At 36.5% G+C, this 27,629-nt stretch overlaps 1 protein-coding gene across 1 annotated transcript; it reads right to left on the minus strand.

Annotated features, from left to right (window-relative positions):
* Nucleotides 1-171: 171 nt before the first annotated feature.
* Nucleotides 172-27,629, minus strand: LOC123394000 (ankyrin repeat domain-containing protein 26-like). Its single transcript, XM_045087403.1, has 6 exons — nt 27,468-27,629; nt 25,371-25,523; nt 11,096-11,365; nt 10,037-10,251; nt 8,638-8,803; nt 172-180 (listed from the first exon to the last, which is right to left on the minus strand). Exons 1-6 carry the CDS (start codon nt 27,540-27,542, stop codon nt 172-174), a joined length of 888 nt encoding a protein of 295 aa, XP_044943338.1. The 5' UTR covers nt 27,543-27,629.

The following is a 27,629-nucleotide window of genomic DNA, read 5'->3' on the forward strand; positions in this document are numbered from 1 at the left end:
CTGGCTCTTTGAAAGAATAGGATCAATAAACCCCTGGCCAGACTTTGCAAAAAGAAAAGAGAAAGTACCCAAATTAACAAAATCACAAATGAAAGAAGAGAGATCACAACCAACACCAAGGAAACACAAACAATTTTGAGAACCTATAATGAACAACTATTTGCCAACAAATTAGGCAATCTGGAAGAAAGAGTAACAGAAAAACCTGAACAGACCCATAACCAGCAAGGAAACTGAAGCAGTCATCAAAAATCTCCCAAAAAAGAAAACTCCAGGGACAGATGGCTTCCCTGGAGAGTTCGACCAAACATTTAAAGAGGAATTAACACCTATTCTTCTGAAGCTGTCTCAAAAATAAAAATGGACAGAAAACCTCTAAACTCTATGAGGCCAGCATTACCTTGATCCCAAAACCACACAAAGACCCCACCAAAAAGGAGAATTACAAACCAATACTGATGAACACGGATGCAAAAATTCTCACCAAGATACTAGCCAGCAGGATCCAACAGTACATTAAAAGGATTATTCACCATGACTATGTGGGATTTGTTCCTGGTCTGCAAGGGTGGTTCAACATCCGCAACTCAATCAATGTGACACAATATGTTAATAAAAGAAAGAACAAGAACCATATGATACTCTCAATAGTTGCAGAAAAACCATGTGACAAAGTACAGCATCCCTTCTTGATTAAAACTCTTCATGGTGCAGGGATAGAGGGAACATACCTCAAAATCATAAAGCCATCTAAAAAAGCCCACAGCGAGTATCATTTTTCAATGGGGAAAAACTGAGAGCTTCAATCCTAAGGTCAGGAACACGGCAGGGATGGTTACTCTCACCACTGTTGTTCAGCATAGTACTGGAAGCCCTAGCCTCAGCAATCAGACAACAAAAAGAAATAAAGGCATCTGGATCAGCAAGAAGCCAAACTCTCACTCTTCGCAGATGATGTGATACTCTATGTGGAAAAACCCAAAGACTCCACCCTAAAATTGTTAGAAGTCCTACAGGAATTCAGCAAAGTGGCAGGATATAAAATTAATGCACAGAAATCAGTTATATATCTATACACCAACAATGAGATAGAAGAAAGAGAAATTAAGGAGTCAAAGCCATTTACAATTGCACCAAAAACCATTAAGATACCTAGGAATAAACCCAACCAAAGAGGCAAGGGATCTGTACTTGCCTCTTCAATAAACTATCAAACACTCACGAAAGAAACCGAGGAAGACACAAAGAAATGGAAAAACCTTCCATGCTCATGGATTGGAAGAACAAATACTGTTAAAATGTCTATGCTTCCCAGAGCAATCTATACGTTCAACACAATCCCTATCAGAATACCATCAGCATTTTTTTCAGAGCTGGTACAAATAATCCTAAGATTTGTATGGAACCAGGAAACACGTCAAATAGACAAAGGAATGTCAAAAAGGAAACCAAAGCTGGTGGCATCACAATTCCGGACTTCAAGCTCTAAGACAAAGCTGTCATCATCAAGACAGTATGGTACAGGCACAAAAACAGACACACAGGTCAATGGAACAGAATAGAGAGCCCAGAAATGGACCCTCAACTCTATGGTCAACTAATCTGTGATAAATCAGGAAAGAATGTCCAATGGAACAAAAGACAGTCATTCCAACAAATGGTGTTGGGAAAACTGGACAACCACAAGCAGAAGAATGAAACTGGACCATCTTCTTACACCACACACAAAAATAAGATTCAAAATGAATATAAGACCTACATGTGAGACAGGAGTTGGGGTAAATTGGAAGGGGAGGTGAATCATGAGAGACTATGGACTCTGAAAAACAATCTGAGGGGTTTGAAGTGGCGGGGATGTGGGAGGTTGGGGTACCAGGTGTTGGGTATTATAGAGGGCATGGATTGCATGGAGCACTGGGTGTGGTGAAAAAATAATGAATACTGTTTTTCTGAAAATAAATAAATTGAAAAAATTTTAAAAAAATCCTAAAAGAGAACACAGGTTGTATTCTCTCTGACTCTGGCCAAAGCAACTTCTTGCTACAAACATCTCCAAAGGCAAGGGAAACAAAGACTTCATCAAGATAAAAAGGTTTTGCATAGCAAAGGAAGCACATGACAACATAAAAAGATGACGTGCAGAATGGAAAATTATATTTGCAATTGAACATATCAGATAAGGGGCTAGTATCCAAAATCTATAAAGAACTTATCAAACTCAACACCCAAAAAACAAACAATCCAGTCAAGAAATGGGTAGAAGAAATGAACAGACATTTCTCCAAAGAAGACACACAAATGGGCAACAGACATGAAAAAAATGTTCAACATCACTTGGCATCAGGGAAATTAATACAAATCAAAAGCACAATGAGATATCATCTCACACCTGTCAGAATGGCTAAAATGAACAAGTCAGGAAACAACAGATGTTGTCAGGCATGCAGAGAAAGCAGAAACCGCTTACACTGTTGGTGGGAATATAAGCTGATACAGCTACTCTGGAAACAGTATGGTGGTTCCTCAAAGAGCTGAAAATAGAGATACCCAAAGACACACAATTGCACTACTATGGATAGACCTCAAAGATATAAATATATTGATCCAAAGGGGCACCTGAACACCAATGTTTATGCCAGCAATTTTATTTATTTATTTGTTTATTTGAGACAAAATGAGAGATAGAGAACATGAGTGGGGGAAGAGGCAGAGGGGGAGGAATTAGCAGACTCCCCACTTAGCAGACAGCCTGAAGTGGGGCTCTATCCCAGGACCGAGGAATCATGAGCTAAGCTGAAGGCAGTCACTTAACCAACTAAGCCACCCAGGCACCACTTGGTACCCTACATTAGACCCCATTTTGGGCATTCAGTGAGAGGATACCTTTCATGAGTAAGAAAATTCTAAATGGGAATACTTATAATATACAGCTGACTCTTGACCAACATGGGTTTGAATGGTGCAGGTCTACTTACACATGGACTTTTTTTGATACTGTATTTTAGTGTATTTTCTCTTATGTTTTTCTCATTAACATTTTTTCTCTAGCTTTATTGTGAGAATATAGTATATAATATATGTAATGTACAAAACCTGTGTTAATGAACTATTTATGTTATAAGTAAGGCTTCCAGTCACCAGTAGGCTATTAGTAGTATAGTTTTTTTAGATTCCATGCAGAAGCAAAATCATATGATATAGGCCTTTCTCTGCATTATTTCACTTAGCATAATACTAGGTCTATCAATGTTGTCACAAATGGCAAGATCCCATTCTTTTTTATAGCTGAATATATATATATATATATACATATATATAGATATATATGTATATATATATATATATATCACATCTTCTTTATTCATCTATTCATCTATTGATGGACACTGAGGTTGCTTCCATACTTTGGTTATTGTAAATAATGTTTCAAAAAACATAGGGGTGCATATAACTTTTCAAATTAGTGTTTTCATTTTCTTTGGGTAAATACCCAGTAGTGGAATTACTGAATTGTACTGCATTTCTATTTTTAATTTTTTGAGGAATCATAACATTTTTTGACAATACCATTCTATTCAGGCCTTATAAAATTAATAATCTGACAATATTACTAGACAGCCTTTTAAAACTAATAACTCAATACCACTTGATGGGAAAAACTTTTACTGAAGCAATTTTATAATACCATTAATCAATACTATGTAAAATATAAAATATTTTTATATGACATGACTTAAGGAATTACCAATGTAATGTTACTATCTTTTCCACCATAATTTCCTAAATATTTACTTCTGTGACCTTTATTTCCAGGAGAGAACTGTGTTTAGATGTAGAAATAGCTTGAAGTCCACTAATAAGGAGAACGCATTTGCAATTTTATTTATACTTTTCCATTTATCAAAAAATTAGGAGGGTAAGAAAATTATACACAGAAAAACAATGTTCAATGTATCAGCAAATTTTAATTCAAAGAATTATTAACTAGAAGGATTTTCTCATAACTGTTAGTTTTCAAACTATGGCTCATAGAAATCTAAGGGTCCAATGGGACATAGCAGGATTGAGGGACAAGGAAGTCTATAGGTGTAGTCTCCTTTCTCCTTTAGCTAAACAGCTCTACTTGTCTCTGTTTTATATAATACCGTTTAATGCAAAATGGTTCACCCCCCCTTCCAATTTCCCTCAACTCCCTTCTCCTCTCCATCTCCCCTTGTCCTCGATGCTCCACAACTAAGTAAAACCATATGAAAATTGACTCTCTCTGCTTGACTTATTTCACTCAGCATAATCTCTTCCAGTCCCGTCCATGTTGCTACAAAAGTTGGGTATTCATCCTTCTGATGGAGGCATAATACTCCATAGTGTATATGGACCATGTCTTCCTTATCCATTCGTCCACTAAAGGGCATCTTGGTTCTTTCCACAGTTTGGCGACCGTGGCCACTGCTGCTATAAACATTGGGGTGCAGATGGCCCTTCTTTTCACTATATCTCTATCTTTAAGGTAAATACCCAGACTATGGACTCTGAAAATCAATATGATGGTTTTGAAGGGGTGGGGGGTAGGAGGTTGGGGGAACCAGGTGGTGGGTATTAGAGAGGGCACAGATTTCGTGGAGCACTGGGTGTGGTGCAAAAACAATGAATACTGTTATGCTGAAAAGAAATAAAATTTTTTTTAAAAAAGCTAAGTTCTATTCTTTGGAAAAAAAATTTTTCCCCAGGGCACCTGGGTGGCTCAGTGTTTTAAGCTGCTGCCTTCAGCTCAGGTCATGATCTCAGTGTCCTGGGATTGAGTTCCGCATTGGGCCCTCTGCTCAGCAGGGGGCGTGCTTCCCTTCCTTTCTCTCTGCCTGCCTCTCTGCCTACTTGTGATCTCTCTCTGTCAAATAAATAAAATCTTTAAAAAAAAAAAATTTTCCCCCAGCGGTATAAAAGTCACTAACTTAGTCAAAGTCCCTAATTTTACATAAGAGACAAAAAGGCTTCAGAAAGATTGTAGTTTGTCTGAGGTCAAAAAACCATCTCATTGCAAGCCAGGCATGTGTTTTAGGTCTTACTGAGCCTAGTGTTTTATGAGAGTTACTTCCTCATATTCAGGAAAAATACATGCATTTTTAACTAGAACTCAAAGAAAATGAATACATAAACCTTTGTCGTGTGGTTCAATAAAGTTAAGGCATTAGGCAGAAAACAGCTTTCTAACCATAAATTTTTACAGTCATGAACAGAAATAAAGGAAGGAAGTTACCTTAACTCCTATTAGTAACAGTCAATATATTCAATTTATAAGCATAAATTTTTTTAAAGATTTTTATTTATTTGACACACAGAGAGAAATCACAAGTAGGCAGAGATGCAGGCAGAGAGAGAGGAAGAAGCAGGCTCCCTGCTGAGCAACGAGCCCCGTGTGGGACTCAATCCCAGGACCCTAGGATCATGACCTGAGTCAAAGGCAGAGGATTAACCCATTGAGACACCCAGGTACCCTATAAGCACATTTTTTTTTAACTTGAAGGGACAGAGAACTTGAAGAAGAAAATCTTTAATTGAACCAAAGAACCTGAAACTGAGGAAATTCTTCCTTGAAAGAATTATTCATTTCCTTCAAATAAAACTTGGTTTATCAAAATCAATCAACAAATGAGTTACCTATGTTGTGAGTTATTTATAGCAGAATTTAAAACACTGAACAGATTTCTCTTTGCCATCTAGCTTCTCCATTAGTCCATATGTACAAAAGACACGATTAACTTTAATTATAAATTAAATCCACTCAGAAATTATAGGTAAACCTTCATTTCCATGTGAGAACACTTCTCTACCTTCTTCATGACAGGAAAGGAGATTTACCTAGTGGGTGAATTTGGGAGAAGGGACTAAGCAGTGCCTATGTGCTTCCAAATCTCTGTTTTGCAAAACTATGCCTGCCATAGTAACATGAATTGAGGTCTGCTTTCATCTTTGTGGGATGGGCATCAAACATCTGTTCCTTCCGTTTACAACTCGGTGTGGAAGTGCCTAATTTGAAATAAAGTATTAGGAAGTTCGCTGTGGCTACATACCTAAGCCACATCCTCCAAGTTGTTAGTATGTATTCATGTCACTAAGCTTATCTCCAGCTGCCTGACTCCTGTGTTCTCAATTCAGAAAAAGAAGAGCAATGTCATCTGCCACCTACTCCACCATAGTTCCAACAAGAAAAATGATCAGACAATACATAGAAATGGTTTCTTCTTCCTTGACTTTATACCTAACATTCATTATTCAAAGCAACATACTTTAAAGAGGGAAAAAAGCTGAAAAGAACAATTTCAGAAATAAACACAGAAAGTCAGACAAAATGAAGAGATAGAGGAATATGTTCCAAATGAAAGAACAATACAATGCTTCAGAAAAATAACTAATGAAACAGAGATAACTAATCTCCCTGATAAAGAGTTCAAAGAAATGGTCATAAAAATGCTCAGCAAACTTTGGAGAATGGATGGATTCAGTGAGAACCTCAACAAAGAGAAAATATAATGAAGAACCAATCAGAGCTGAAAAATACAATAACTGAAATGAAAAAATACACCAGAGGGAATCAACAGCAGATTAAAAGCTGCAGATGAACAGATCAGTGATCTACGGGACAGGGCAGCAGAAGTCATCCAAGCCAAAAAACAAACAAAAAAATTTAAAATGAGGACAGGTTAAGAGACCTCCTAGGATCAAGCCCCACACCAGGCCCATGCTCAGGGAGTCTGCTTCTCCCTCTTTCTGTGGCCCTCCCCTCCCATCTGTGTTCTCTCTTGCTTGCTCTCAAAAATAGATTAAAAGAAAGAAAGAAGAAAGACAAGGCCATAACTAGAAATAAGAAAATTATGAAAGAAAGAGTTTTCTTAGTAAAAGCAAACATACAATAAAAGTAATAGATCAGTTTTATAAAGTCGGTATGAATGCTAAAAGACAAAAGTAGTAACAACAATTGTATCTACAGTAATTAGTTCAGAGATACACAAAATAAAAAGATGTAAACTAAGACATCAAATACATAAAACAAGGTGGGGTGGAAAAATATAGTGGTTTTAAAATGTGTTTGAACTTAAGTAGCCATCAACTTAAAATAGACTTCTATATACATGGGATGTTATATATGAACTTCATTGTGATCACAAAAATCTATAATATACAAAAAAGAAAAAGAAAGGCAACCAAGCATAACACTAAAGAAAGTCCTCAAATTAGGAGGGAAGAGAGCAAGACAATAAGGAAACCAAATGAAAGAACAAGATTGAGGCCTCACTTACCATGAGCCTATGCTACTTTTGTCTACATTAGGAAGACCATGAATATACTTTCAAAACCATAAACCTATGTACATTGATTGAAATGGATATTTTAATAACAATGATACACAATGGAAACCAGCTGCTACTTAAAGACTCCCTATTATTCCCATCTTAGTCATCAGTCATTCAAGTGATGGCAAGGTAGATATATGTGAACTTCATTTTAAAAATTCCAGTTGTGGGGCACCTGGGTGGCTCAGTCAGTTAAGGATCTGATCTTGATTTTGGTTCAGGTCATGATCTTGGGATTGTTGAGACTGAGCCCTGCATCAGGCTCTGCACTGAGTATGCAGCCTGCTTACCCTCTGCACCTCACCCCCCACTGCCAGCTTGCACATACTCTCTCTCACCCTCTCTCTCTCTCTCTAAAAAGAGAGAGAGAGAGAGAGAGAGAAGAAGAATCCTGTATCTTTTTGATTTGATTTAGCGATTTAGAAAATGCTCTACCAATTGCTCAGCAGGACATTTTGTAAAAATTGAAATAGAAGTGTTATAAGTTTTAAAAAATGCTCCAAGTAACACAACAATTAAGGATGTACTCTCAGGTGAGAAAATGACAGCAATCACAACTGAAAAAGAAAAATTAATCTCTTATTTTATTTTATTTTATTTTATTTATAAAAAGGACTTATCATAGGCTCTTTTAAATAATAAATATCCATATGTGATTAAGTGTTTGGATTCTTATTGTTCACTTATACATAGGGGTGGGAATAATGGCGAACTTTAAAATTGTTATGAACCATTGCCAACAAGGAAATTAATCAAAGCATCTAAGTATACATTTCCTTAGTGAACAATAAAAGTTACTTTCTAAAATCGAATTTAGATGTAGGTTTTTAAGAAATTTAAAATGTGTCCATTTTGGGGTGCCTGGGTAACATAGTCAAGTGTCTGACTCTTGTTTTTGGCTCACGTTATGATCTTAGAATTGTGAGACTGGGCCCCATGTAGGGTTCCACACTCAGCAGGAAGTCTGCTTGAGAATCTCACACTCTCTCCCCCTCTTGTACACTCTCTCTCTAAAATAAATAAAATCTTGAAAAAAATAATAAAATATGTCAGTTTAGTTATATTTATTGATAAAGGTTATAATAGGTATCTCTTGAAAGTAAGAGTTCCAGGATCTAAGAAAAAAAATCAAAATTTCTGTCTCATTTCTTTATTAGCACAAATAAGTATGACTTTTACTTAGTGTGTATTAGTTAGCTAAACAACTCAGAATTTTACCAAATTAAAAACAAAAATTATATCAGGAATCTGAAACCCAAGGAAAAAAAGGAAAAATAATATAACTAACCTTGGTGATGTAAGTATCGATGTCATTACTTGAACGCCTTGAGTTTGAGGTATGAATCACCATGTTTTCTCTTAGAGAAACATCTCTATTGAATAGCGAGCTATTATTATTAACATTTATACCATAAGGCAGATCTGGGGCTGGCCTCATATTGGCCGCACTAGTCCTGTTCAGATAACAAAACACAATGCTTAGTATTTCATTTCTCCCCAAATCAGTCCTAAATTACTTGCATTTTTTAAGTTTACATAATAGTAAACAGAATGTGCCATTAAATAGTGTTTTAACATGGTAAATGTGACAGAGAAGACCCACTATGTATAATTATAGGTTTAAAACTGTTCTAAAGAAGTACATATATTTCTAGGGTTCCTAACTAACAAGTAATTCAAATTAAGGAGGGAGAGAAATGGCTATCAGTGATGTCCATGGCCTAACAGGTTATACCTGCTGCCTTTTGGAATGGTTGTACTTAAAAGATTCTTGGGGATGCCATGATACATACTTATATTTAGTAAACCAGTTTAGAGCTGCAAAAATAAACTATCCTGGGGGTCTGGGTGGCTCGGTCAGTTAACCATCTGCCTTCAACTCAGGTCAGGACCCCACAGTCCTGGAATTGAGCCCCACACTGGGCTCCCTGCTTGAGGGAAGCCTGCAACTCCCTCACCCTCTGCCTGTTGCTCCCCTCTGCTTGTGCTCACTTGCTCGCTCTCTCTCTGTCAAATAAATATGTAAAATCTTTAAAGGAAAATAAAAATTTTAAAAATCCCTCAAAGACATTTTTCAAGCATTGGCTTTCACCACTCTTGTACATTTCACACATTACCTCAGAGAGATTGAGCATTTGGCACTGAGGAAAAATTTAGACGAACAATTGCTAGAGGACAAGTAGATGGCAGAGTTGTGATCAGAAAGAACTGAAACAGCAAATAGGTTATAACACAAATACCAAGGTACTGGGGGTGGAATCTACCGTTTCCATCTTGACATTTTGGGTTAAAGATGTACTCTTCCAAAAATAAACTAACATTAATAAATAATTATTAATAAACTCATTTCTATTTAGGGTAATTCTGACAATTTTGTAATAATATGCTGTCTAAATTATAAACCTTCCAACAATTAGTTTAAAGACTAGGAGATCAGATTAACTGAAAATATGCAAGGGAAAAAAATAAAATCATTTAAAACCAAAAAAAAAAAAGAGAGAGAGAGAAATGCAAACTGACTTGGACTAGCATTTCGACAATAAGTTCATTTACAAACATCATTTTTCAAAATTATACAATCTAGTTGGCTTTCACTTACTACTGATCTCATGAACGTGGCTCCATAAAAATTATGGTTTAGAGGTAAATTAATAAGCTAACTCTACTTTATGATTGTTTTAACTTACTTGTTCAGTTCATTTGTCAATGACATTCGATGTGTTACTTCTTCTTGGTACAGGTGCTTGTATAGGTCCAATTCTGTTTTAGTAGCATCTTGAGAATTTTTCATTTTGGATAATTCAAATTCCAGCTCTTTAATTCTGAGTTGCATTTGACTTCTTCCTGAAGCATATTTTTTTTCTCTTGCCTGTGCTAAGCTTTCTTGAAATGCTACTTGCATCTAAAGCAAATCAAAAGCATAGTTTTTAAATTGTTACAACCTTGGTAATTACAGTATATTTCTTTCTTTTAGTTTTGTATCAATGATTCAGAGAGCAATTTTTAAAGTGAAAAAGAAAGCTGAAATGTAAAATATTTATCACTAATGTGAACCTGAATTAAATGTGAATAATGTTCATTCTTACATTAGAGCTCATGCAATCTGATAATTCAAAGAATAATAAAATCATTTAAATTTTTAAAAAGTGAACAATACAACTTAAGAATAATCGAGGTACCTGGAGTGCTTGGCTGAATCAGTCATCTGAGTGCCTGACTCTTGCTTTCTGCTAAGATAGTGTTCTCAGGGTCCTGGGATAAAGCCCTGTGTCCTACTCATCATGAAATATGCCTGGAATTTTCTCTCTACCTGTCCATGCCCCACTCCTGCTTTCCAAATAAATAAATAAGATATTTAATATTTTAAAAAATGAATAATCCAAGTACGGTACCATTTCTTGTATGTAGGAATGCCCAGAATGGAGCCCAAACAAGCAACTGACTGAGCCACCCCTGTACCACATGATCAAAATTTTTAAAGCACAGTTTTTTCTTTTCCTCTCAATAGCCTTGTTTTATACTAACTGGTCTTAAAAAATAAAATGACTTTCTACTGTGAATCATTCTGAAAGATAAATTAGTGTGAATAATAATGAAAACTGAAATTTTTAAAGGGAAGGAACAAATGCTTCCAGAAATTTACAAAATTGCTATAAAGGAAGTAGAGGAAAACTCTACACTGCATATAACCAAAATGTAATTTGCAGTGAAATGAATTAAAACATTTTATAGACAAATAAATTAACCTCTAAAAATAGATCAACTTCTTTTAATTTTTCTGCTACGTTCAATCTTGTAGTTTCTTCAAAATCCCGTTTATATTGTTCCATTTCACTATATTTTAACATGTTGACTTCTACACAACTTCTGAGCTTTACTACTTGTTGTTCCAACTTCTTTTTATCCTTTTCTAGCTCTTCACATTTCGTTTGTATTTCTTTCATAGATGATAATTCCTGAATAAGAACCTGGTTTCTTGATGACACAGTTTCCAGTTTTGCTGTCAGATCATCCACCTGCATGAATAAAATAATACAGTTTGGAAGTAAAGTGAAAAGAGTCTAATGCAAAACTAAGACCCCAAAATTTTTTCAAAGATTTTAAATCTCTGCACCAAATATGGGGCTTGAACTCACACCCCCAAGATCAAGAGTCACATACATTACTGACTGCTCCAGGCAGGTGCTCAAATCTTAAAATAAGTTCATTTTCAACAAAACGTTATCTATATTGTAGTACAGTCTTGGAATGCAGAAACTCAAATAACTCAGAAAATGAAGAACAAAATTCAAACCACTAAGAGTTGCTAAAATCGATCTCTGCTGTCATCCTCTTTGCCACACATTTCTATTTAATTGTTATACTTTTATTTTTCTGATTGTTTCAGATTTTTCCTCCATAAGATAACTGTAAGTCACATCTTAGTAGAAAGTCTCTTAACCCTTCCCTCATCTTAACACTCCATAATATTTTTAAAAATTTTATATCTGTATTTGAGAGGGAGAGAGAGCAAGACAGCAAGAGCACAAGAGCAGGGAGAGGGAGAAGCAGACTTCCCACTGATCAGGAAGCCAAGCATGTGGCTCAATCCCAGCATCCCAGGATCACGACCCAAGCCAAAGGCACTTAACTGAGCCACCCAGGTGCCCATGTACTCCATAATTTTTAAAGAAGTTTTAGGAATACCATATTGACTTATGTAGGTCTGAGCCAATAAATGCTTACCAAAATAAGACATTGAAAATAAGACTCTAATTAATGAATCTATAAATGCTGATTCTATTGCCATAAGCCTTTTTCTGAATTACAAATGTCTTATGCTAATTTGAATTGCATTCTGAGGAGAAATGATTCACACAATTAAGAAATCACATCTCTCAGTAAAAAAAGAAAAATAGTAGTGGGGAAAAATTTAGTGAGATGACTCATATATTTTTGGATTAAAAAATATTCTTTAACTCGACAGTGTTACAATCTTTTGTTACTTCCCACAAACTAAGAGAATATACTAAGCAATGAAAACAACCAAAAAACTGGCTGGAGTTTCAGTGATGCTGAGTTGGGAAGAACTCCTTTCCTTTAAATATGACTGGAAAGACAAGTGGATGTGGTGGGTTTATAAACTGACACTTCTCCCATGACAATCCCTCCCCTTCATATGTGCAGGCCTTAGTAACTGTTTCCTAGTGAACAGAATATGGAAGAGCTGCTGTGTGATTTTTAAGGTGAGGTTAGAAAATGTGATATAGCTTCCATCTGACTTTCTTCTTCTAGGAAACCTCACCCTTAGAATCCAGCTGTTGTGGGAAAGCCCAGGGTACCTAGAGAGTCTTCATGCAAATATTCCAGCTGAGACTGCCCTCGCTAACATCCTAGCCAAAAGCCAGCCTCAACAGCCAAACATGTGCATGAACAAGGTTTTAGATGATTCTAGTTCCCAGCATCCAGTCATCCCAGGTGATGCCAAATGAAGAAGAAATGAGTTGGTCTTACTCAGCCTTGTCCAAAGATTTGTGAACAAGATAAATGCTGTTTTGAGCCACTAGGTTTTGAGATGGTTTATTATATGGCAATAAATAACGGGCACAGATACTGACATTAAATTGGGGTGCTGTCATTAAAAAAGAAAACCAAAAAACTGAAACTAAACCTTCTTTGAACCAGGAGGTGGGTGGAACCTGAAAGAAGAGTAAGAGTGAGAAGTAGAGAAGAGTAAGAATGAAAACCAAAAGGGCTTCCAAGAGACTGTGAGTGGAAACCTGATGGCCCTTGAAGGGGCTTACAGCAAAGGTTTCTAGACAAGTGAAGAAAATGACACTAGAGGGAAAAGGAACTCGTGCCACAAACCACATGAAAGTAAAACTGGTAAGAGAGATAAGGTAAAGAAAGACGATTCAATATGAAGGAACCAGGACTTACTGGGTTCACCTATCTGTTCCTCATTTACAGCCTCTCCACATGCTGTATTGTCAAATAATGCTAAAATTAAAAATGGCTTCTGGGTTAAAAGCAAATCCAGGTAGACATGGCCTATGGATGAAACCAAAACTATAAACCCTTTATTAAGACTTGAGAAGGACTTAAGGTGTGCCTCAAATTTCTTTAAGGATCTTAAGAGTGTGAGGATTTGAAAGGCATTGTCAAATGAGAGCTGCACAGGAAACCTGAGGTGAAAGCTTATTTCAAAAGACCCAGGAGAATGGCTTTTCTAATGGCATGAAATCAAATCATATTCATGGAAAACTCAAAAAACTAAGAGAATTATAGTAGCAAAAACACTGTTTGCGAGCTTGGACTAAAAGAGACCAAGATAGTACAAACTAAAAATAGGCCTTGAGTCTTAGAATTCCCACCAGGAGGAAGCAGGCTGAAAAAGCAGCTACAAACACAGGTCATTCCTCATGAAAAGGACAGAACCAAGAGCTCAAAAAGTAAAGCAAACAACATGGAGAAGCATTCCCATGGTTAGGACTAAGTCCTCACTGAAGAACTGACAGCATGCTTCAGGGTGTGTTTCAAAACTGCTATGGACTAGTGTGCCTCCCATCTTCTTTCAATGGGAGAGTCCTTAGCAGCTTACCAGAGTGTTCCATTTTGAGTGGTAGAGAACTGTCTTCCTTAATTCCCAAGTGTTCAGATGGAGGGGACTTGCACTCAAGGGACTCTACTTCAGACACCTTATCCCTGCTGTACCTGATTAAGATGGTAAGATCTTGGACTCAAGTCCAAACCCAATGGAGAACTGAGATTTGTGGGAGGTATGGGAGGGGGGAGGCGAGTGTATTTTTCATGTGGGAGGAATACAAAAAATTGTGGCCAGTGGGTAATTCATGCTGCTTTTAAAATGTGTCCATAGGTTTTTAAATATTCATCCCATTAAAAAAAAAAAAAAAAAAAAAAGACCATGGGCCTACCTTTGTGACTTTCTCCTAACAGAATATGGTGAATGTGATGCTCTGTATATTCCAAGGCTAGGTTACAAAAGACAATAGAGCTTCTGCCTTGCTCTGCAGCTCAGGCAGCTTTTTTGGATTGGAATTTAGCCCCCCATCTTGTAAGAAAATTCAGGCCACAAAGTGTCTAGGTGTGCCCGTGTAAGTGTTTTGGCTGCCTGCCCCAACTATAGTCCTAGACAATAGCCAGCATCAACACCACCAGATGTGAGTGAACAAATCTTCAAACAGTTCCAGCCCCAAGCCTTTCAGCTGCCCCACCTGAAGTTAGGGGAAGAGAACAAGCCGTCCTAGCCACACTTTTCCTAACAGTAGATTTGTGAACAAAATAAACGTTACTTATTTAAGCCACTAAACTTTGGGGAGTTTGTTAAGAAAAAACAAACAGATAGAAAAATGGATGACAAAAAGAGATACATAATTTATATATTAGAAATTGGTCTCCATTTAAGTGGGAAGTAAAAAAGGTTAAGATTAATTTTTTTTTTAAAGATTTTATTTATTTATTTGACAGAGAGAAATCACAAGTAGATGGAGAGGCAGGCAGAGAGAGAGGGAAGCAGGCTCCCTGCTGAGCAGAGAGCCCCATGCGGGACTCGATCCCAGGACCCTGAGATCATGACCTGAGCCGAAGGCAGCGGCTTAAACCACTGAGCCACCCAGGCGCCCGAGATTAATTTTTTTTTTAATTTTAAAATATTTATTCATTTGGGAGAGATACAGAGAGACAGAGAACCAGCAGGGGGAGTGGCAGAGGAGAGGGAGAAGCAGACTCCCTGCTGAGCTGGGAGCCTGAAATAGGACTCGATCCCAGGACCAGGAGATCATGACCTGAGCCGAAGGCAGACACTTAGTCACTGAGGTGACCCTAAGATTAATTTAATAATGACAAACAGTGCTAATGAGAAGACGCCCATAACTAGAAGCAAGACCTAAGAAGTTTTTCTTTCTGTTTTCCCCCATTTAGGATGTCATTACCCATGCATTTTTTATATATGACCTTTATTATGTTGAAGTATATTCCTTCTAAACCTACTTTTTGAAGGTTTTTTTTTAATTAATTTATTTTCAGAAAACCAGTATTCATTATTTTTTCACCACACCCAGTGCTCCATGCAATACATGCCCTCTATAATACCCACCACCTGGTACCCCAACCTCCCACCTCACCCCCCGCCACTTCAAAACTCTCAGATTCCTTTTCTGTTTTTTGGAATAGTTTGAGAATAGGTACTAACTCTTCCTTTAAAATGCTCAGTAGAATTTGCCTCTGGTCCTGGACTTGTGTTTGTTCATAGTTTTTGGATTAATGATTCCATTTCTTTGCTGGTTGTCAGTCTGTTCAAATTTTCTATTCTTGTTTCAGTTCTGGTAATTTATATGTTTCTAGGAATTTATCCATTTCTTCTACATCATCCAAATTGTTGGCATATAGTCGTTCATAATATTCTTTTATAATTGTTTGCATTTCTGTGGTGTTGATTGTTATTTCTCCTCTCTCATCTGTGATTTTATTGGGGTCCTTTTTCTCTTCTTTCTGATAACTCTGGCTAAAGCCTTATCAGTTTTATTAATTTTTTCAAGGAACCAGCTCCTGGTTTCATTGATCTCTCCTATTTTTGTCCTTTTAAGGTTTCTATAGTGTTTACTTCTGCTCTAGTTTAAAAAAAATGTATTTGAGAGAGAGAGAAAGCGGGGAGAGGGTCAAATGGAGAGGGAGTGAGAGAATCCTCAAGTAGACTCCCTGCTGAGCACAGAGCCAAAAGCAGGGTTCAATTCCAGGTCTCTGAGATCATGACCTGAGCTGAAATCAAGAGTCTGCTGCTTAACCAACTGAGCTACCTACTACTACTACTGCTCTAATTTTTATTATCTCCTTCCTTCTGCTGCCTTTAGGCTTCATTTGTTGTTCTTTTTCTAGCTTCTTTAGGTGATGGTTAGGTTGTTGTAGATTTTTCTTATTTCTTGAGGTAGGCCTGCATTGCTATCTATATACTTCCCTCTTAGAACCATATTTACTGTATCTCAAAAGTTTGGGCAATTGTGTTTTCATTTTCATTTGCTTCCATGTATTTTAAAAAATTTATTCTCTTATTTCCTTGTTGGTCCATTCATTGTTTAGTAGAATGTTACTTAACCAACATGTATTTGTGGTCTTTCAGATTGTTACCTATGGCTGACTTCAAATTTAATAGTATTGTGATCAGAAATGGTGCATGGTATGACTTCAGTCTTTTTGTATTTATTAAGACCAGTTTTGTGGGTATTATGGAGGGCACGTATTGCATGGAGCACTGGGTGTGGTGCATAAACAATGAATTTGGGAACACTGAAAAAAAATTAAATTTAAAAAAAAAGACTTGTTTTGTTGCCTAACATGTGATCTATTCTACATAATGTTCCAGAATGTGTTATTCTGTTGTTTAAGGATGGAATATTTTGAATATATCTCCTTAGTCCATCTAGTCCAGTGCATCATATAAAGCCACTGTTTCTTTGTTGACTTTCTGATCTGTCCATTGATGTAAGTGGTGAGTTAAAGTACCCAACTATTGATTATTTCTATTACTTCCTAAAATATCCGAATTGTACATTGTCTTCATGGATACTTTTGCAAGTGGGAATAAAAGAAATGAATTTCATTTAAAACATATATAATAAAATTAAAGGACCCTACTATTATTGTATTATTATCTTTTATGTTAGTCTTTAATTGTTTTATGTACATGGGTGATCCCATGTTGGATGCATAAATATTTACGATAGTTCTTCTTCCTGTCAGATTGTCCTCTTCATTATGATATAGTGCTCTTGTCTCTTACTGCAGTTGTTCTTTTATATTCTATTTTGTCCAATATAAGTATTACTATTCTGGCTTTCTTTTTATATCCATTTGCAGGATACATGTTTTTTCCATCCCCTGACTTCCAATCTGCAGGTGTCCTTATGACAAAAATAAAACTCTTGCAAGTGGCTTATACCATGGGTCTTGTTTTTTTTTGTTTTTTCTTCTTCTTCCTTTTTTTAATCCACTCTGACATCCTATGTATTTTGATTGGAGCACTTACCCCATTTATATCCAAAGTAATTATTGATAGATATGTATTTGTCATTTTACTACTTGCTTTGTGGTTGTTTCTGGAGATTTTCTCTGATCATTTTTGTGTCTTCAATGTTTGACTGATTTTCTTTAGTGATATATTTGGATTTCTTTCTCCTCTTTGAGTGTTTATCAGTGGGGTTTTTTTTTTTTTTGAGAGGGCATGAGTGGAGTGGGGAGAAGGAAAGAGAATCTTAAGCAGACTCCATGGCCAGAATAGAGTGCAGTGCAGGATTCAATCTCACAATCCTGAGATTATGACCTGAGCTGAAATCAAGTCAGATGTTTAACCAACTAAGCCACACAGGCACCACTATTAGTGGGTTTTGATATATAATTTGTATATAACCTATTCTGCATATAGCAGTCTATATTAAGCTGCTGGTCTTTAAGTTTGAGCCCATTCTTTTCTCTTCTTCTCCCCATGCTTTAGGTAAAGTATTACATTTTATATCCGTTTTTCTTGAGTTCCTAAACTTATTTTTTATATAAATGTTCATTTTTGCTACTTTTGTGTTTCCTGCCTTTATAGTGTCACATTTGGTCTCTTCTTTCCACTCAAAGAGTCCCCTTTAATATTTCTTGTGGGGCTAGTTTAGTAGTCACAAACTCCTTTAGTTTTTATCTGGGAAACTCTATCTCTCCTATTCTGAGTAATAGGCTTGCTGGATAGAGTATTCTTGGCTACAGATTTTTCCCATTCACCACGTTGAATAGATAATACCACTCCCTTCTGGCTTGCAAAGTTTCTGCTGAAAAAGTTCCTGCTAGCCTTAAGGGGTTTCCCCTGGAAGTTACTGACTTGCTTTCCTGCTTTTAAGATGTTTTTCTTTATTAGTATATTTAGAAAATTCAATTACAATAGGTCTTGGTGTTAGTCTACTATTGTTGATGTTGATAGTTTTCTGTGTCTCCTGGATCTTGATGTCTGTTGTCTTCCCTAGATTAGGGACATTTTCAGCTATATTTCTAGAAACAAGTTTTCTTACACCTTTTTTCTCTCTTCTTCTAACATTCTAATAACATGAATGTTATTACATTTGATGGAGTCACTGAGTTCCCTAGGTCTGGTCTCTGCATAATTCTTCTTTCTCCCCCTTCTTTGGCTTCATTGCTTTCCATTACTTTGACTTCTTAGTTGTTAATTTGTTCCTCTGTTTTTTCCAGCCTGCTCTTCATTGCATTAGGTGTGTTTCTTAACTCATTTATTCCACTCTTCAACTATGATTCTTTTTTAACTCTTTTATCTCTGTTGTAAGGGTCTCAATGATGTTGTCGTTCTTTTCTCAAGTCTGGTGAGTGTCCCTATGATCACTGCTTTAAATCCTCCATCAGCCGTGATATTTACATCTGTCTCACTTCAATCTCTGGACCCGTGGCTTTATCCTGTTCTTTCATTTGAGATAAAATCCTCTGTTTTCTCATCTTATCTAAGTCTCTACCAGCTTCTCTGTGTTAGAAAAGCCAGTTATGTCATCTGCTCCCAAAAGTAATGGACTTATGACAGAAGACGTCATGTAGCACCCAGGGTCTCGTGCTTAGGGGAGTATATCTAGTGTGTGCAGCATGCACTCTGATGTTGTGTTCTGGCTGCTCTATCCTTCAGGCCAGATATCTGCAGAGGCTCTCCCTCACTGCTGTGGGCAGTGTTTTGTACCTGGCCTGAATGTAGCAACTTTTACCTAGGTGTGCCCTGGTGTGCTTGTGAAATGAGACCTGTCACCACCTCCACTGGTACTGAGGCCCTCCTGAATCTGGTCAGATGAGGTGTGGGCAGGGGTTTGTGCTGATTTTCTGGGGGAAAGGCCTGCTGTGGTGGAACTGAGGCTTGCCTCAGTTCAATCAGAATGATTGAGCAGGGCAGTTCCACTGGAATGCAAGGGGATGGTGCTCAGTGTAGGCAGATTAGGCAGCCAGTGTAAGAGCTGCACTGCTTCGCTCAGGTGGCTCTTGTGCTTGTGCTGAGGGGCACTGGAGGGAAATGGTACCAGCTGGTTCCTTTGTTACTAGAGAGTTGTCTCTGTGAACACTTCCTCTCAGGGAAATGCTCTGAAAAGAGTGAGTAATTTCCCTACCGTATGCCCCAGACACTGTTCAGATCATTATTTCCATGCTGTATGCTCCCGAGTTGTTTGCCTGCCTTTTCTCCAAGAGCATCACAGTGCACTACAAGCTCTATCACAGCCAAGCCCAATGACCTGTAGAATTCCAGGTTTTAAGCCCCCCTAGTTGTAAGAACTCATGAAATTAAGCTCCTCTCACTTTCCAGTGTAGCCAGTGGCTACAGGAAAGCGTTCTTTTTGCACAGTCCCGTGTCTCCCTCCTGCTTTTCTCCATGACCATGACTCCCTCTCCTCTGCAGCAGCCAGGATCTGTTTCTCTCCTAAACCACATTTCTGTACTTCCTACCTTCTTTGGTGTGGCCTCCTCTCTAATAGTGGACTTTGTTCTCTTGGTCTTCAGGGATTAGGTGAACCTAGGCTTCTCTTACTCTGCCACCATCTTCTTTTCTCTTGAGATATTTTTCTAAGTTTCCCATCAATTACAAATTATTACAACTGGCAGGAACACCTTTTCAGATTTCTCCCTCAAGTTAGGGGAAAAGAAAAACTCGCAAGCAGAGAGACGATATGATTTGAAGTATAATAGCTGAAAAACTAGAAATGGTTCAGTAACCAAAATTTGACCTTTTACCTGATTTCCATTAACTGAAATTCTAAAAGAAATAGACAGCTTTGAGTAGTTTTTAATCGATCTAATACTCAATCTTTATTCTTCTTTCATCAGTGAGGAAATAAAGAGAACATTATGGAATCATTTTTAATCTTTTCAGTAGAAAACCAAAGGTACTGTCCTTTGGCTTTATTTAAATTGAGTATAACTTCTCCTTTATCTTACTCCAAGCTTATTTATGTGGGGAGGTAAGTAAGACCATCTCATCTTTATGTTGTGCCACAAAGCTTTCCCATATAAAACAAACAGGCTTGGAAATTATTCAAACTGATTATCTACTATTTGTCCCTGAGAACTCCATTAAATAAAACCTGATAATTTACAGCTCTATCCTGAAATAATGTAATAAATGTTTATTCCATTAATTATGTATTGAGCTATTAAAGTACATATCTTTCTATTTAAACTAAAAGAAGACGGGTAAAGGCAACTGTGTTTTCTGAGAATGTAGGATCTGTGCCGAGAACAGGATCAACACCAGTGTTATACACAAGAACCAGGTCAAAAGAGTATCTAATTGTGAGTTGCAATTTTGGATTAGCAAGATTTCAAAACAGGAAAATTAAAGGCCCAGAGTTCATCTTTTCCTTCCTAGATGGTGAAATTTATGGATGAGTCTACACATTATAACAAGTTCATAAAACGTAATGAAGTAAATAGTAGACAGCAGATCCTACAACCAAGATTTGATGAAAATGCATATGGGAGGCACTGAATGAGAGACTGAAGATATGAATGGAGAAAAGAAACAAGACTCTAGCTTTCTGAGCCTAACTTCTCATCGGATCATGGAGTCAGCAAGGCATAAGTTGGTAAAATTCTCCTTTTTAAGAAGCAAAAAATGTCTACAGGAGTAAGGTTAAGTTCTACTACAGTGATTTTTTATTATTACATAAGTGAGTGGTAATTTGCAAGAGGACTAGGGAAGATGTCTCATAAAATTTGATTGGACAGTGGCATAAGGATAGACATATAGATCATTGTATTAGAATTGACCATCTAAAAAGAAAATGCTACATTATGGTGAACTGATGTACAATGAGGGTATAAAACAATTAAATGGAATAAGAATAGTCTTTTTAACAAGTGGTACTAGGACAAATGGATATCCACATGCAAAGTAATAATATTAGAACTCTACCTCATAACATATATACAAAATTAACTCAAAACATAAGAGCTAAAACTATAAAACTCTCAGAAAAAAACATAGGTGTATCATTTGTGACTGGATTTGGCAACAGTTTCTTAGATATGACACCAAAAGACAAAAAATGATTAAGTATATTTCATCAAAATTAAAAACGTCTTTGCTTCAAACGTCACCATCAATAAAGTGAAAAGTCAAGCTACTGAATAAGAGAAAAGATTTGAAAATCTTATATCTGATAAGGGATCTGTATTTAGGATACACAAATAACTCTTACAATAATGAAAAGACAACCCAATAAAGAAATGGGCAAAATAATTGATTCAGTCTATAAGGAAGATATAGAAATGGATAATAACACACATAAAAAGATGACATGCTCAACATAATTAAGTTTTTGTGGGGTTTTTTTAATATTTTGTTTGTGTATTTTTTTTTAATTTTTTATTTTTTATAAACATATATTTTTATCCCCAGGGGTACAGGTCTGTGAATCACCAGGTTTACACACTTCACAGCACTCACCAAAGCACATACCCTCCCCAATGTCCATAATCCCACCCCCTTCTCCCAAACCCCCTCCCCCCGTCAACCCTCAGTTTGTTTTGTGAGATTAAGAGTCACTTATGGTTTGTCTCCCTCCCAATCCCATCTTGTTTCATTTATTCTTCTACCCACTTAAGCCTCCATGTTGCATCACCACTTCCTCATATCAGGGAGATCATATGATAGTTGTCTTTCTCTGCTTGACTTATTTCGCTAAGCATGATACGCTCTAGTTCCATCCATGTTGTTGCAAATGGCAAGATTTCATTTCTTTTGATGGCTGCATAGTATTCCATTGTGTATATATACCACATCTTCTTGATCCATTCATCTGTTGATGGACATCTAGGTTCTTTCCATAGTTTGGCTATTGTGGACATTGCTGCTATAAACATTCGGGTGCATGTGTCCCTTTGGATCACTACATTTGTATCTTTAGGGTAAATACCCAATAGTGCAATTGCTGGGTCATAGGGCAGTTCTATTTTCAACATTTTGAGGAACCTCCATGCTGTTTTCCAGAGTGGCTGCACCAGCTTGCATTCCCACCAACAGTGTAGGAGGGCAGAAATGGATAATAACACACATAAAAAGATGACATGCTCAACATAATTAAGTTTTTGTGGGGTTTTTTTAATATTTTGTTTGTGTATTTGACAGACAGACAGAACACAAGCAGGGGGAGCTGCAGAGGGAGAGGGAGAAGCAGGCCCTCTGCTGAGCAGGGAGCCTAATGCAGGGCTTGATGCCGGAGGTATCACAATTCCAGACTTCAAGCTCTATGACAAAGCTGTCATCATCAAGACAGTGTAGTACTGGCACAAAAACAGACACACAGATCAATGAAAAAAAATAGAGAGCCCAGAAATGGACCCTCAAGTCTATGGTCAACTAATCTTCGACAATGCAGGAAAGAATGTCCAATGGAAAAAAAGACAGTCTCTTCAACAAATGGTGCCACAAGCAGAAGAATGAAACTGGACCATCGTCCTATAGCACACACAAAAATAGACTCCAGATAGATGAAAGACCTCAATGTGAGACAGGAATCCATCATAATCCTTGAGGAGAACACAGACGGCAACCTCTTTGACCTCAGCCACAGCAACTGCTTCCTAGAAACTTCCCCAAAAGCAAGGGGAGAAAGGGCAAAAATGAACTATTGGGACTTCATCAAGAGCAAAAGCTTTTGCACAGCAAAGGAAATAGTCAACACAACCAAAAGACAACTGACAGAATGGGAAAAGATACTTGCAAATGACATATCAGATAAAGGGCTGTATCCAAAATCTATAAAGATCTCATCATATGCAACACCCAAAGAACAAATAATCCAATCAGGAAATGGGCGGAGGACATGAACAGACATTTCTGCAAAGAAGACACCCAAATGGCCAACATACAGATAAAAAAGTGCACAACATCACTTGGAATCAAGGAAATACAAATCAAAACTACACTGAGATACCGTCTCATACTAGTCAGAATGGCTAAAATTAACAAGTCAGGAAACATCAGGTGTTGGCAAGGATGCAAAGAAAGGGGAACCCTCCTACACTGTTGGTGGGAATGCAAGCTGGTGCAGCCACTCTGGAAAACAGCATGGAGGTTCCTCATGAAATTGAAAATAGAGCTACCCTATGACCCAGCAACCACACTACTCAGTATTTACCCTAAAGATACAAATGTAGGTATCCAAAGGGACATGTGCATCCAAATGTTTATAGCAGCAATGTCCATAACAGCCAAATGATGGAAAGAACCTAGATGTCCATCAACAGATGAATGGATAAAGAAGATATGGTATATACGCACAGTGGACTACTATGCAGCCATCAAAAGAAATGAAATCTTGCCATTTGCAATGACGTGGATGGAACTAGAGGGAGGGTATTATGCTGAGTGAAATAAGTCAATCAGAGAAAGACAATTATGATATGAGCTCTCTGATATGAGGAATTTGAGAGGCAACTTGGGGGGTTTGGGGAGTAGGAAAGGAAAAAAATGAAACAAGATGGGACCAGGGAGGGAAACAAACTTAATCTCAGGAAACAAACTGAGGGTTGCTGGTGAAGAGGGAGGTGCAAGGGATGGGGTGGCCGGGTGATGAACACTGGGGAGGGTATATGCTATGCTGGATGTTGTGAATTCTGTAAGACTAATGAATCATAGACCTGTACCTCTGAAACAAATAATACATTATATGTTAATTAAAAAAAAAAAGGACTGAGAGATGGTGAAATCAACCCAATTAACTGAGAGGATAAAATGTGATGGCAGGAAAATAAAAAGAGATGTCCAGACAATAACTAAATGAACGTTCACAGCAGCATTATTAATGGCCAAAAAGTGGAAACAACCCAAAGGTGCATCAAATGATGAATGAACAAGGGTTTTGTTCCATAATGGAGTACCGTTTGATAATAAGGGATGAAGCACTGATATATGCTATGACACAGATGAACCCCAAAAACATTAAGCGAAGGAAGCTAGTCACAAAGGACCACACATTGTGTGATTCCCCATATATGAAATATTCAGAATGGGCAACTCTATAGAGGCAGAAAGTAGACTGGTGGTTGCCTGAGCCTGGGGGCAAGGATTAAGGGTTTCTTTTCAGGGTAATTAAAATGTTCTACTTGATGGCAGTAATGGTTGCCCAACTCTATCAATATACCCAAACAGTGAACTACAAATATTAAATGGGTGAACTGTATGGAATGTGCATTCCATCTCAATACAGCTTTTAAAAAAATCCAATGGCAAGGCCAAGATAATTTTCTTAATTCTCTCTTTTGGGTGTATATAGTATACATGATCTAAATATTTCTGTGCAATTATTATATATTGAAAAGGAAAAGAAAATGAAGGAAATGCCTAAGTTCAACTGGTTTGTGAAATCACTTTTCTGTACAAGTTATCCTGAAATCAGTACAGATTCTGTATCCATTCAAAAAAAGAAGATGAGAAATAAGACAATTTTCTGAAACATTCTATTAAACATTATCTTCTGCTTTTACATGGCTTAGCTCATGATGGTAACAGAGAGATCATTAAAAAAACATTATTTAGCACACCTGGGTGGCTCAGTTGGTCAAGCATCCAACTCAGGATTTTATCTCAGGTCCTGATCTTATGGGTCATGGAATCAAGCCAGCTTGGGGCTCTCTGCTGGGCAGGGGTCTGCTTGAAATTCTCTCCATCTCCCTATGCCTCTCCAACCGCCCCCACCATAAATGAATAAATAAGTCTTTAAAAAAAATTATTTAGTAGGAAAAAAAGTCCCAATTTCTGTGAAGAATAATGTATAAGATTTAACTTTCCTAAGGGTAACTACCATAAGAAAAAAATGTATAAAACAAATAACAGAATGAAAGTCAACGTTTAAGAAATAAGTATACTGTGAAGATACTAAAATTATACTAAATTAATTATAATGAAAAAGAGAAGGAAGTGGTCCATGGAAATAAGCATCCTAAAACACTTCATATTATTTAACCAACTACAGATTAACTTGAAATGTTACATTTCATACATACCTGATTCTTACTCTGAGCCAGTTTTTCCTTTAAGTCTTTTACCTCATATTCTAAATTCGTACAACAACGTGATTTCACCTCCAGTGAAGCCTCTGACATAGACAGTGTTTTTAGGGTATTGGCCAGTTCTTCTTGAAGTTGTCTCACAGAAACCTAATAAGACATTTCTGTTACTGGTTTTATAAATCATCTTACTATTAAGATATGTTAACAATATATAACTTTAACCTATGTACCTGGAAAATTTCACTACAAACATCGATTCATCTCCTTTTCCTAACATGTACACATTATGGCTGTTTAATGAATTTGGTTAAATACACAAAAAGATGTTATCTGCCTAGTCAGTATTATGTTACTTAGTTAATTAATTCAGCCCCACTATCCTTTCCTTGTAGGTGAATTTTCCCAAAGCTTCCCAATCGACTGAAGTCTCAAAAAGAAATGGGTATATAGGTGGGACTAACATTGGTAAATTCTACAGTATGAAAGTTTTCCTTCTTTTTTATTAGAGGCTTCAATTAATGTCAGAGTTCCTCACATGTTCAATCCTCTGCTCAAATCCTTTTAATAGATAACTATCTCAGAACATAAGTGAAGTCATTCTAATGGCCTTCAAGACCCTAGATGACCTGGCTTTCACCTCTCTCCCTGACCTCCATTCCTGCTACACAAGAATCCTGCCACCCCTCATTAATCTGAAAATGGAGATCCAATGCCCAATTAATAAATTACAGAGATACAATTCTCTTTCTGTTGGATAAACTTAGGCCCAAATGATAGTAACTGAGATTTGAAATGAGAAAATTATTTGTAAAATTGCTTAAAAAATTATAAATAGCAGTGGGAAGATTAAATCAAATATAGTTTTGCTAAAGCTCATCATAATTGCCCCAAATTATGATTTAATGAAAAGAAGGGCCTTCAAAGGATTGAAAGGTCATAAGGATACACGATTTCAGACTAAAAATTCAAATTTATATAAATAAGAATAAAATCGAGCCAACCTAAAATGTATATAAAGGTACTATGTATAGTTTGCATAAATGTATACATATATTAAAGTATATATGTATATACATATATACATATATTTATACTTATAAATATATACTTGTATATATGTATAAAAAGTACTGAGATACGGTACTTTTTATTCAGTTCACTTGGGAAATCTGGAGATAACTGTCAAGTTAATCCACTTAATTGTATCTCAATTTCAAAATATGCATGCTTTAAAAATCCTCTATGTTTGCAGTGTTGGCTTTTAAAATATATATACATATATACATGGAGAAAATATATATATATACAAACATATATACACATATATACATATATACATATACATATATACATATATTTTATATATAATATATATATTTTTATTTTATATTTTATAAATATATATTAAAAAACTAAAAGTTTAAGAGAACTTAAAAAAATGTTCAAAAGAAGTAGCCTTTTTAAATACAAGGATTTTTATCCTACATGAATAACACAAATTTTAATAAAAATGACAGCTAAATTTGTCATAGATATACAGGTAGATATAGTATGTGAAATAAAATTTCTTTACAAAACACTTAACTAATTCCATCATAGTCTCAAGGTGATTTAGCCTATATTTTAATATAAAAGATCCAAAACTGGGGTGCCTGGGTAGCTCAGTTGGTTAAGTGTCCTACTCTTGGTTTCAGCTCGGGTCATGATCTCAAGGTTTTAAGATCCAACCCTGAGTCAGGCTCTGCACTCAGAGTCTGCTTGAGATTCTTATCCCTCCTTTTCCCACCCCCTCTACACATCCCCTACTCATGCTCTCTCTCTCTAAAAATAAATGAAATATTTTTTAAAAAATAGCCAACATGCATATTTATTTCAATTTACCCTCCATCCCTTCATTCAGAAAATACACATAGGGTTTATATGAGAAGCCAAGAATTCCAATAAATTAATGATTTTAGCTATAAATATCATAGTTCCTATTAGTATAAAACTAAATTTTTTATCTATTTTATACCTAAGTAATATACATTAAATCAAAGGGATATTATAAATAATAGTGATGGAAATATGCAATTTTTATCAAAGACTTACCTGATTGACATTACTTCTTAGAGTCCTCAATTCCACATCTAGTGCTCTAAGATTAAATTCAAGTTCTTGTTTCATTTCAACTTCTTTCTTATACTGCTCTTCTCTTTTTGTTAGTTCCTCCTGAATTCTTCCATATAAGATTTCAACATTTATTCTTTTTTG

Source organism: Mustela putorius, unplaced genomic scaffold, assembly GCF_011764305.1.
Source record: "Mustela putorius furo isolate JIRA1106 unplaced genomic scaffold, ASM1176430v1.1 tig00001130_pilon_pilon_pilon, whole genome shotgun sequence".
Lineage (NCBI taxonomy): Eukaryota > Metazoa > Chordata > Mammalia > Carnivora > Mustelidae > Mustela > Mustela putorius.

Excerpts from the sequence above, each read along its gene's own strand:
- LOC123394000 (XM_045087403.1), bottom strand. The coding sequence starts at position 27,542 with ATGAAACAAGAACTTGAATTTAATCTTAGAGCACTAGATGTGGAATTG. Across the intron at positions 25,524-27,467 it reads TAAGAAGTAATGTCAATCAG|GTTTCTGTGAGACAACTTCA; the intron begins GTAAGTCTTTGA and ends ATGTCTTATTAG. Across the intron at positions 11,366-25,370 it reads TGGCTCAGAGTAAGAATCAG|GTGGATGATCTGACAGCAAA; the intron begins GTATGTATGAAA and ends TTATTCATGCAG.